The sequence below is a fragment of the Trichosurus vulpecula genome, chromosome 1 (assembly GCF_011100635.1).
Source record: "Trichosurus vulpecula isolate mTriVul1 chromosome 1, mTriVul1.pri, whole genome shotgun sequence".
Lineage (NCBI taxonomy): Eukaryota > Metazoa > Chordata > Mammalia > Diprotodontia > Phalangeridae > Trichosurus > Trichosurus vulpecula.
In genome coordinates, this window is record NC_050573.1 from 93,083,990 (window position 1) to 93,097,039 (window position 13,050).

At 40.8% G+C, this 13,050-nt stretch overlaps 1 protein-coding gene across 1 annotated transcript; it reads right to left on the minus strand.

Moving 5' to 3' along the window:
- Positions 1 to 6,684: 6,684 nt before the first annotated feature.
- LOC118833074 (40S ribosomal protein S13-like) lies at positions 6,685 to 7,146 on the minus strand. The gene has a single exon (XM_036740465.1). It carries the CDS (start codon positions 7,144 to 7,146, stop codon positions 6,691 to 6,693), a length of 456 nt encoding a protein of 151 aa, XP_036596360.1. The 3' UTR covers positions 6,685 to 6,690.
- Between the last annotated feature and the right edge of the window lie 5,904 nt (positions 7,147 to 13,050).

Consider the following 13,050-nt stretch of genomic DNA (forward strand, 5'->3'; position numbering starts at 1 on the left):
AAGTGGTTTACTATTTAAGTCAAACACGAAGGTTGAGAATCAGAAAATTCAAATTCCATGATCAACTTAATGCTTTCTGGAATTTTATCTCCTATTTTTAATACACAACAGCCTCTGGCAAGAATTTTTAGCCTGCCTATCCAACATTCAACAGTAAGTTACAAGAGCAACATAATATCCATCCATGAAGGAGGTTCTCTCCCTCATTGTCTTTTTTCAATTATTCAGCCCTTGACTATCAGACCCTAGATTTTCATTTACATGAAGAAACTGATGAGAGTTCTTGTTTTAGGCCAATTGGCTAGAAGGCAATATCTCCCCCATTGTAGAAAGCCTTGAACAAGGTATCTATTCACTGAATATAGGCTAGAACTCATTATCTGAGGAAGTGGCTACTGGAAAAACATGGGCCTTTCAGCTTTATCTGCTTGTATTCACACACACACACACACACACACACACACACACACACACACACACACGCATACACTTTTTCCACAAAGTCAACCTTGGGCGGGATGGTTGATGACTAAGATCAAGACTAGGTGTCAATCCATGCTCCTCCAGTCACCTCTTCTAGAAGTCCTGTCCAACCTTGTCAGAGCTCTGGATGTCACAAACAAGTGTGGGAGAGAAGAGTGAAGAGAAGAAATATTTAATATCTGAGTGATGTTCTAATTGGGAGTTTCTTGGGAATAGGCATCAATGTAGTTATGGCTACCACCTGGGAGAGTAGGTGGTACTGATGCTGGGATTTGTGTTACCTTGTTCAAGTTGGCAATTAATCAAGTTTACTGTGTGAATGAGAGAGATTACAAAACAGCTGATGTCTGGTCCAGTAGGAATGAGCAGCCAGGGGTAGTGGTAGAGTCTATAAAGGTGACAGGCTGGGTGTGGCCAATTTTACTTTAGTTCTATTTTATTTTATGATAAAAAAGGGCCTGGGAACTCATGGCCTGGTCAATTGGTGGGGTTTAGTCTGGCCTTCAAATAATCTGCACTGACACCTGTTGCTCTGGCAATGAGCCAGCTGATGGCAGTTAGACAGCTGGGGAGATAATCCTCTTGGGTTGGTAGTGACCCTCACTTGGAGTCCCTTAATAAGTTTAGACTGGAGGAACAAGTTACAAAGTATCCAGAATTCTAGAATAGTTATGTCTCCCATCAGAATGAGACTGTCTTGAGTCCTAGTACAATTCTTTCACTGATAATGGCTCTTTATAAAAGGCTGGACTTATCAGAAAGGATAATAGGAGGGCACCCAGATGTGTGAAGTCAATAGTCTTGTCTTTGATAGTGCTCAATATTCCTTTCTTTCTTGAATTTTGATACATGTTCTATATTTTGGACAGAGCAGACTTCAAATGGCTCGGAGAATGAATAGGTAGGATCCCATAGCCTAAGGTTGTTCTATGGGGGAAGTCAACCCAGAAGCAAAGGGAAGTTCCCAAAATATGAAATTCTGTAGACAAGAAGATTAGAGAGATTTGAGTTCAAACCCCAACTTAGACACTTAACAGCTGTGTGAGCCTGAACAAGTCACTTAACCCTTATTTGTCTCAGTTCCTCACCAGTAAAATTGGGACACAGAGAGGGAAATGGCAAATCATTCCAGTACACATACCAAGAAAACCCCACAGACTATGTCCATGGGGTCATGAAGAATCAGACATGACTGAATCACCCAACAAGCACACCAAAGGCTTCTCCCCAAATCTTCATTTAATGATGGTGATAAGGCCAGCCATCTCCTCATTTCCCAACAGGTTGTACTCCTCTGGACTATCCCATCACGCTTAAGGAACCTCTTATCCTGAGATTACTTTAGCTCACACCTCTGAAGTATCATTGCCCAATGGGGATCCCTCCTAATTAGAAGGTGGGGCACTTCTTCCTGAACCTCCATTTTGGAGAGGGCACCCAGACTAACAATCTCTTTTTCACACCAGGCTGTGCTCTCTGGCCTTCTACATCATGCCCCACCCCTCCCCACCCCTCTCTGCCCAAGTCAGGTATCCTAGTTGTATAGACTAGGATTACAGCTCCCTGACATGGATAATGAAAGCATCCCGGTATAAGATACAGAGCCAGCTTTGAAACCAGAAGAACTGGGTTCAAGCCATGCTACTGATACATTCCAATTGTGGACCCTATGCCAATCTGGTTCATATGAGGGAAATCTTCCTACCAAAGCAATGAAAGTACAGGCCTTGTCCCAATCTCTATTCTTCAGGTCTGAACTGTAGCATCCAGGTCTGAGCAAATTTCAAATAATGCTGGTAGAGATGTATGCAGCACCTGCTTCCTAAATTTCCAACCTTACTCCTCATGCTAATCTGACTCTTTCAGGCTATAGATGAGAGAATTTCATTTCCTTCTTCGTTCCACATCAATGGGCACAAAGAAACCAAACATTTGTTCAGCACCTGAGAACTAATAATCTCCAAGTTATATAAAGTAATTTAAGAAAAAGATGCAGAATAAAGAAGTCTCAACTTGGCCATATTCCAAATTAAATGTCTAATTCCTGACCATAATGCCTACAGTATTTTTTTCTCCTCATCCATAAAATTTATTTGGCTTCAATCTTCTCTCTGAAACTTGATGATGATGATGATAATAATATATTGCTTTAAGATGTAAGCAATTTGATTTTTTATACTGTTTCTGGTACTGGATGCACCTTCACTCATTCCCTTCAGCTTATGGGTTGAGGTGGGGAGTTGGAATACCCCTTTTCCTTATTGCTACTTTCTCATTATACCTCTACCTCCATCACTCAGTAACCTCTCCTCCTTCGAGGTTCATGCAATCATATCTACCACCCATTCAAAATGCTTGCAGCTGTTGTCTACAGACTTACTTCAAGGAAGGACAGTAACTTGGATCAATTTTTCTCCTGCCTAAAGGACTTCATGTATATCAACTCTCCTTCAAACACCCTAACCCTTCAGTTCCTCTGCCTACTCATTTCTCATGACCTACTCCACCCTACCTCCATCACACACAAATAGTTATACCTTTGTTCTTGTCATCACCTCCAAATTCACTATCTCTATCTTCAAGAATTTTTAATTCCCCTTATATAACCTTAATATGTTCACTTTCCAATATTCCCTCTGTCTTCCTTTACACTAAACCCTACTTTTCATCAATGCCATGACCTCTAATCCCTTTGTTGGAAATGTCCATAGTTTATGATTTCTTAAATTACAGTTCTCTAAAACATATGGTCAAATAGAATGACTTAACAGTTTCCTAACCCATTCATCATTTTTCATCATTTTTTTACAGTACAATTTTTAACCTAACAATGCTTCAATTATAAGAGAAATTACCTTTCTGACAACATAGATGATACAGTTGTTTACTAAACAAAGGAAAATTTTAGAAATATAATACCTTAAACAATTATCATGCATTTAAACTTTTTAAAACCAAAACTGATTAATTACCAATCTGGTAACCTTAATTTAGTTGGATATGTTTCCAGATTCATCTCATCACCATTGACAAAAACTTCATAGCTAAGAAAGTCCACACAAAGTTAACAATTATGAAGCAATTATATGTAATGAAGAGTTTATATTCAGATGGCATTTGTTTTATGCCATCATTGTGCCAAGTATTTTTATAATTATAATATCCCTGAGAGTGAATTCTACCCTCATCCCCTCACTGAACAGGAAACTAAAGTAGATAGGACTTTCTTGGGGCCATACAGTTAATAAATTTCTTAATGCCAAATGATAATATGTATTCTGAAATTATACAAATATGTACTCTGAAATTATACAAACTTACATTTCTAAGTCCAATAATCTTGGCCTTTTTAAAAAGAAATATTAGCCACCAATTTATATATATCCTTAATATTTTAGTTCCCTATTCATGTTCACATTTTCCTGGGAAAGTTTCACAAACAGTTTGGAATCACCTATTATAATCAGGTTAATTTTAAAATGTGCTGGGTCAATATTCTATCTACTTCTTTTGGTCCAGGTAAAAAAGAAGCCTGATGAATATGAATCAATGCTGACAAGGTATAGCCAGCTTCATCTCCAGGCAGAGGAGTTTGATAATTAAATAGTAATAATCATAATTCACAATAACCAATATCTTTAACGTAGCCAATATCCATATTAGATTTAATAGAACCCTCCCATGGATCTGGCCCAAAGGTAGATGGACATAATTCCTTCTATTTAAAAGAAATTCAAATTTGGACTGCCTCCAATCTCCTTTGTATTCCAAATTTAAAAACAAAAGCATGCTCACTCCCGTTTTGGTCACTTCTCTTCACTTTTTAGAACGTAGGGGGAGTTAATGCCCAACTATCTATAAATCAAACCCTGAAACACCACTCTCAAGCCTTTCATTTCAGGCTTGCTGCGTGAGATTTTTGTTTGCTAATCTTCCTTTTCTAACAGAGTCTCTCCCTGCTTCTTCCACCCCCACCATAGACCTTAGCGCCAAATAGTAAAACAAACTCTAATTTATCTTAAGCATTAAATTAGGAGTGACACATTTCACTTTTTACATTTCTAAATATGACCAGAATGAATTCAATTTCTTTCCAATTGGGTCCTATCACACAAAAACTTTTCTCTTTTAGGTGAGGCAGGAAATGGTTAAATCAAATTCAACCTGCTTCTCTTTGATCTGAGGGAAAAGATTCCCCCCTCCTCCTTTCTTCCTTATCTGTCTCTCTTCCACATTCAACAAACAACTTGGTCAAAGTTGGAATGCAGGAGAGAGAAAGAATGTTTTCTAACAACTTTCCAAGAGTTTCCAAGCCTTTTTATTTTCAAAACCTCTACTAAAATAAATTATACCTTATTTCTTTCTAATTCTGACCTGACACTGCCTTTACCAATCATATAAACTAAACAAAGTATTTCTTTCTCTCTCTCTCATCCACCCTCCCTTATACCACCCTGGCTCTGGCCATGGCCTTGGCTCTGAGGAGTTCAAAAAGAAACTTCTCCTCTGGTTCCTTTCTTATCTCTATAGGAGCTGTAACCCTTTCCTGTACTCCAGGCTTCTTTAGTGCAGAGAAATTCAAAAGAAGCTTTTCCCATGCACCTTTTGCCTTCACTACAACACATCCAAAGTCTTCCTCTGGCTCATCAGATAACTCTACCTCTTGAGCAGAGGGAATAATAAACATCCAAGCCCTGAGAATTTGGTTCTCAGTCTCTAATGGTTCTCAGGCTTTCTTTCTCACATGCCCCGTTTTCTTCCCATTTTTGAGATAAATCAATCTCAACCTCCAACAAGTGAGCTTCCACTGAGAGTAGCTTGTCAGTTCTTTTCCTCACAATGGTTAACTTGAACCAGACAACACAAAAAACTGAATTGCCTGTGCTGTTCCCCCACTCCCCAAGACCACTCCCTTTTCCTGTGGCCACTGCTCTGACCAGTCTCCTCAGGAGTGCCAGAGCAATACGGATTGGGAAGGAGGGGTTATCTCCTCAGGGCCCTGCTTTGGGCACCAGAGAAACTGCTCCCAAAACTGTTGCTGCTGCTGCTGCCATTCCTTGATGGCAGGCTACATCTTTACTTGGTGTCAACTTACACACTCTCACTCATTCACACATAGACACACAAAGACCCAGACAGATACAGAAATCCAAAGGCTCACAGAAGATTGTTAGAAATCCCCTCCACAAATCAGCTTTTTCTTGTCTTTTCCCCCGGGGTAGACAGGTACTACCCAAATTTGCTAACATTCCTCCTCATTGGACTGATTTGGGGAATTTCTGGGGGTGCTTCCTTACCCCCCTTAGATACCTTGTCCTTAGACCTCCTATTTCTCATCTTAGGGCCTCACCTAAGGCCCCCCAAAATTCCTCAGGTCTTATACTCTGAGAATCTGTTACCAGACTGGCCTTGCCTAAGGCCCCCCTATAACCTCACTCCAACAGCCCATACCTGGGCTGGCCTGGTTAAAGGGGAAAGAGGGGGTGGGATCTTCAAACTAACAAGGTAATACTTTAGCCACCAACCTTGCCTACTGTGCCCAATACACATGCTCGAGAGTGCGCGCGCACACACACACACACACACACTTGTGTAGTCCTGGTCATCACCAATTTAATTTAGTCCTGCAATCTTGTACTCACTCTTCCTCCAAATGGGGCTCCAGGACCCTTGTCTGATACAGAGGCAGTTGCAGGAGAAGGCAGAAACCACTTAAGGCAAGCAGGAGTACTCCTCCCCGGATTCACCTCCATGTTGCTCCCAGATTGACCTTGGTTCCCAGCCAATTCATCACATTGTTGGAAATGACCATAAATAAAATTTATACACAGGAATGAAGGAAAGATTTATTGGGACTCTTGAGAGGTGGGCCACCCATGCTGGAATGCACAGAGGTGGAGATACAGAAGCAGAACAAGCTTTTATAAGGTTAATCATTTCTGGTCTATCCCTTCAGAGCTGGGATTGGTCCCACCTCTTCCAGGTTGCAATCTCCTGTATATTGCCATTATGTATTACTCCTTGACATGATCTCCCTCCCAGTCATGCGATACATGTACAGATAATGAGATTCTAATTTTATGTGGGGTGTGTCAGTTACTATGCATGAAGCTATTAAACATGCTCATTTCAGGTCTAGCTTACCCTTTGCCCTACTTTTTTTTTCAGTTAGACATGACTTTATTATTTTAGTATACAAACCAAAACTTATGCAACCAGAGCAGAGGCTGTGGATGATTCATATTTCCAGTTGAGTGGGAGCACTCTCTTGGTCTTGTAGTGCCGAGCCAGCCGATGAATTCGGCTCTCATTCAGAATCAGACGGAATTTAGAATCCTTATCTTTTCTATTTCTCTCAAGATGCTTTCGAACAGCAACAGCTTTCTTGATCAAGTGATAAAGATCTTCAAGAAGATCAGGGGCAAGTCCCTTGAACTTTAGAATTCTCAAAATTTTGTTGCCAGTTACAAAGCATACTTGTGCCATGCCATGAGAATCCCTCAGGATCACGCTGATCTGGGAGGACGTCAGGCCCTTCTTGACCAGCTTGTAGATCTGCTCCTTCACGTCTTCTGAGGTGAGCTTCAGCCACGTGGGCACGCTGCGGCGGTACGGCAGAGCAGACTGGGACAGGCCCTTCCCAGGAGCGTGCATGAGACCCATGATGGCGACTGTGTGGGACAACAGACCACCGGCTCAAATAAAAAAACAGAGGTGTCTCGTTTTTCTCAAGGTAGAAACAAAACAGAAGCTTTATTGGATCAAGTCTCGAGAGAATTGGGCATCTCCCACTACCTGGGCGGAGATGGTAGTGCAGAGAGGCAAGGGGGAGAAGGCAGGCAAGGGGATATATAACCTTGAACAAACAATTCTAGGAAATCCCACCCCCAGAGACTGGACCCCTGTCCCTATTTGCTGGGACAGGTGGCCTCACAATCTATCCCAGAATAAGTTCACCCAATACTAGCATAGAAACTACAGAATTACCTTATAGGGAAATTTCAATGTTAAGATGACAGCATGTGAGTAGGCTAGGGGAGGGGGAGAAGGGGAGACCACCTGATTTCCCCGAAATCATATGATTTACAGGAAAACGAAACTTAGGCCTAGTGAAGTCTACATCCTAACTGAATTTGTACTATTTGAGTATTACCTTGCCTGATTTATTCATAGGGAAGCTTTCACAATCTTATATCTCACACAAATCCCCCCTCTTATTCCATAGTTGAAAGCTTCCCACGCCAATTCGTATACACTGCTTCAACTGCATGATCCAACTCATTGGTCTGCTCTAGTGGGTCCTCCTGCTCAACTGGTTCCCATTCCCCCCCTTTAAGGATCATCAGTCTGATAGATCCGCTGGCTGTACCTTCTAACTTAATCATCTTTGATAGAGTCCTTATTATCATTCTGGTAATCAATTGCAGCATACACGGGAGGCAAATTGGAAGGAGCACAGCTCCACTTATAGCTATTAGCAATCTTATGGATCAAGTAGGGGTTCAGGATTCATGCATCCAGCCGGTGGGAGGCTTATGCCTCAGATGCATTTTTAATGGGTCCCACTGGGATGAGGGTTCAACAGTCCATTCGCCAGGCGGCTTAGTAGATGTCTTCACTCGGGGGTGATGGGTCCAGTCTCGCTCTGTGGTCCGCACCGCAGTGTCTGATGTCAACAGGACTTGGAAAGGACCCTCCTGGGTCGGGGCAAGCTTTTCCTCCTTCCACGTCCGGATCAGGATCCAGTCTCCTACTTGGTACTTATGCACCAGAAACTCTAAAGGTGGGGTCTGAGCGATCAACCCCTTAGTCTGTAAAATACAGAGGTGTTTTGCCAAGGCAGATGCATATTCCCTTAAAAACCTATCTTCCTGTTCATATATAGGATCCCAAGTTTCTCCTCTTCCCGGATAAGGGTGACCAAATAGGAGTTCATAAGGAGACAACCCCACATCCCTTCAAGGTTTAGTACGTATTCTGAGAAGGGCCAAGGGGTGACACTTAGTCCAACGTAACTGCGTTTCTAACATCAACTTCATAAGCTGTCTCTTGGTCTCCCGATTCATCCTTTCTACCTTGCCTGACGAGGGAGGATGCCAAGGAGTATGAAACTCCCATGTAATATCCAAGGCTTGCATAAGGAGCTGCAGGATCTTACCCGTAAAATGAGTCCCCTGATCCGAGTCAATTCGTTCCACCATCCCATACCGTGGGATTATTTGTTCCAACAAAATCTTACATACCATAGGGGCAGTAGCCCGGGGCAAGGGAAAAGCCTCCACCCAAGATGTCAGGTGGTCCACTATGACCAGCAGGTATTTGAGACAGCCTATGGGGGGAAACTCAGTAAAGTCCACCTGTATGATTTGAAATGGCCTGGTGGCCTTCCACCCATCGGGGTCTGGTGCAAAGCAGTCCTGTTTGTCCTTCGACAAACAAGGCAGCCCTGTACCAATTGTCTTGCTAGGGTGTAAAGGCCGGTTGACACATACTGCGTGAGAACAGCATCGCACAGGCTCTGGACATCCCAGTGACTGCCCTGGTGTAAATGTTGAAGGACCTGCCTCATACCTGATTTGGTCAGTACCTCTCTTCCATCTGGGAGATACCATCGGCCTTCCCGCTCCTCGGCCCATAAAGATGACACCTTTTTCTGTTCTTCTGTAGTAAAGGTTGGGGAAGGAAGACTCGGAGGAAAAGAGGGAATTAGTACCAGCAAATGGTCGGGTAGTTCAGATTCTATGGCTCCTATTTTCCATGCTTCCTCACCTGCAAGGCGGTTACCCCTAACCTCGAAGGACTGCCCAGATTGATGACCATTCACATGGATTATTGATATATTTCCTGGTGTTAATAAGTTTTCTAACACCTGAGAGACCAAGGCAACATGGGCTAGGTCTTTTCCTCTACTATTTATCATCCCCCTTTTCTCCCATATTTTCCCAAAGACATGAACCACACCCCAAGCATATTTAGAATCAGCATAGATATTCCCCGCTCGCTGGTTAAGGATGGTTCGGACCTGATATGGGACACTCACAATGAGGCTTCCCCTGAACGTGAGCTTCCTACTCTCTTCCACCAGTATGGCAGTGGCTGCAACAGATTGAATACAGGTAGGCCACCCCCGCACAACGGGATCCAAAAATCTTCGAGAGGAAGGCTATCAGCTTTCTCTGCCCCACCCCCTCTTATTTGGGCAAGGACTCCCAATGCCACCCCCTTGTCAAGTTACCATTTCTAATAATGATACCCTGATCATCTTTACAAGTTCAAAATTAAAACCTTGGCCAATTGCCATGTTGAAGAAATTCACATCAGAACCCAAATTCCCATACCTTACATGACTCATCATTAATTTCCCCAAAATTTTAAGCATGCATGATATTAATCAAATAACAAAATAACATTCTCACATTGCTTAGGGAACATTTACAAAGTGAGTTCTAAGTGGCTCGTATGCATTTCTACTCTTCTTCATAAAGCTTTACTAAGTTGGTGCAAAAAGTCCATAAGTAACACTAATTCCAAAGCATCATAACAAACAAAGTTTCTAGTTATAGCAGAATTCCTAAATATTACAAAGTTTCTTAGTCAAAAAGGTGTTGTAATGGAATCTCACATTGATAGCAGTAAGAGAGTGATCGTAGAAAAATACTACTGCTCTTAGATTCCTTTTAGACAAAGGGAACATCTTAAAGTGAGCCTTAAGCAGTTTGTTTAAATTTCTGTACCTGACCTAGTTCTAGATAAAATAATATTAGATTGCCCAGTAAGATAACACAAAAAGAGCTCATATCTTTTACTGACTACTTGCTCTGATCACAGAAATTTGCTCAAGGAAAAAAAGCGGGGACACGTGATATGTCAAATATGACAAGATAAAACATCCTTGGCTCTGTTTATAATCCAGATATAGTTTTGATTCCTCAATTATGTAGTATCTCTGCCACTGCATTGCTACACTCAGAAATAGGTGGGAAACTTCCTTTCCAAAGGAACACAGGGGGAAACTGAGGCCAGGAGGATCCCATCCTAGACTGAGGCTACGATTGTCCCCTCGGCTGTTGTCCCAAATGCAGATCTCCACTGTTAACAGTATGGATCACATTCTTTCTGAGTAGCTTGTGACATTTCTCTCAGATACTGACGTAATGTGGACAACTATACCCAGTTTCAAAATCAAAACAAAAGTAGTTATAGTCCCAAGTGCCTTTTAACCTTAAACAGCAAGTCCCAGCAGTCACAGCTTAGAGTCAGATACGGAGCTGCAATAAGCAGTAAAGATTTACCAGGACTCACATACATAAGGGATTTAATTAAACATTTTCATTCTCCACTTTAAATTTTCCATGGTGTTAAAGCCAAATATTAGAATCCTTTCTATCTATTGTACATAAACTTTTAATTTCTCAGCAAGCTAGGTTCAGTGTTTAGGACCTACGTAACTCAAACAAGTTCCTTGTCTGGGGCTGATGACCTTGCCCATGCAGATAGTTTTCCAGGTGCCTTGGCAATTTTACAAAATAAGAAGAAGTAACATGGACCCCAAGAAGGGGTTAAATAGAAAAACCTTGGGTCTGTTTGCTATCTTTTGCTGTCTCTCTGAGCACACTTATTCAAGGTCGAGGCTTTCTAAAAATCATACAAAGGATTTTACAAAACTTTTTTTCATAAAAAAAATCTCTCCTCAGAAACAGCTCATAATTTATCCTGATATTATTATTATTAATTCCTAAGTGCTAAACAATTCCCAAATTTTGATCACCAAACCTTTTCCACATAATTGAGAAAAAAACCAAAACTAAACATACTCTGGTAAATACTATCTCTAAGCAATAACATCAACAGCTTAATTAACGACCTCACAAATTTCCCAAATGATAGTAAAACAATTAAAGACAAAATTTGGTAATTTAAATTTCTTAAATTACAATTCTTAACCTAATAACATTTAGATTGTAAAAGAAATTGCTTCTCTAACAACACAGATGATACAGCTACTTACCAAGTTACGTAATAAGAAAAATTTTAGACATATAACAATATCATAAACAATTATCTTCTATTTAAACTTGAAAACCAAAACCAATTAATTTCCATTTCGGTGGCTTTACCTCAGTCAGATATGGCCCCGAACTGCCTGATACAGAGAGTCATTCATCTCATCACCAAAACTTCACATTGAAGAAAATCCACATAAGGTTAATAAATATGAAGCAATTATTTTAAACTTAAAACAGTGTACATTCAAATAGCATTTATTCTACGCCAAGCATTGTGCCAAGGACCTTTACAATCATGCGATCTTTGTAACATCCCTGGGAATGGATTCCACCCCCCCCCTTATTGAACAGTGAACTACAGTAAATAGAAGTTTCTTGGGGCGATATAGTTAATACATTTCTCAATGCCAAATAATAATATGCACTTTTTCTAGAAAATTATTCAAATATGCATTTCTAAGTTCCATTCACATTACAAATAGTTTGCAATCACCTATTATAATTAGATCAGTTTAAAATGTGCTGGGCCAGTATTTTAACCACTTCTTTTGCCCCAGGTAAAAAGGAAGCCTGAGAAATTTGAATCATTGTTAACAAGGTATATTCAGTTTCCCTTCCAGGCAGAGGGGGTTGATAATTAGGCGAACAGCAACAATAATAACTCATGATAATCAATATCTTTATCCTAATTAATATCCATAGAAGATTTAATAGAACCCACCCACAAATCTAGCTGGAAAGGTGGATGGACATAATTTCTTTTATCTCTTCAGAACTGTCTTGGTTTTTAACATTAAAACAGTAATCCCAAATAACCTAGTTAACAATCTTATTAGTAAGTGCTGGCTGAATTGTTTTAGCTGTGACCTTCCATTAACTACAGGTAAAGTAGAAAATACCTGGTCTTCTAAACGGCAATTAAGGCTGAGAAAGTAACTTAACCAGTTTTACACAATTGTTTTCATATCATTTTTTTCTTCTCTTCAACAAAATTCAGATTAATAATTGCTTTGTCTAACACTATTTTCAGTCACTTAAGTTTTGCAATATAGGACATTTTACTACAATTTAGAAGCACAAAAATAGTACAAATAGAAGGAATTTCAGATGACATTAATTGCATTCCCAAATCATTACATATTTTAGGCTTACCAAGCATAGAGGCTTTTCCTCTCTCCTCATAGTTGCAGAGCCTAGCTGTGGACTGAAGACGGGCGGGGGGGGGGGGGGGGAGAGGTGCTGGGAAGCTGCAGAGTCCAGCACCTGAATTAAAGGTCTAAGGAGTCATTTAGGAGGATCCCTGAGAGATCTTTACTTTCTAATAAGGGTTGTCGGGTTTGGAAGACTAGGAGCAAAAATTTCAGGTTCCAGTGGAGTGGGGGCAATTGCCTAGAAGTGTGGGCTTCAGGGTGCCCAGGGGTCCAGGGCTGTTTGTCAGTGGGGTAATTATTTTTGAAGAGGAGCCAACTCTCTATTGTATATCTGCAGTCAAATCACTTTTTAAACTTTTCAAGTAACCAACCTAGGAAAAATCACAGCAAGTTAGAAATATCTGTATCTA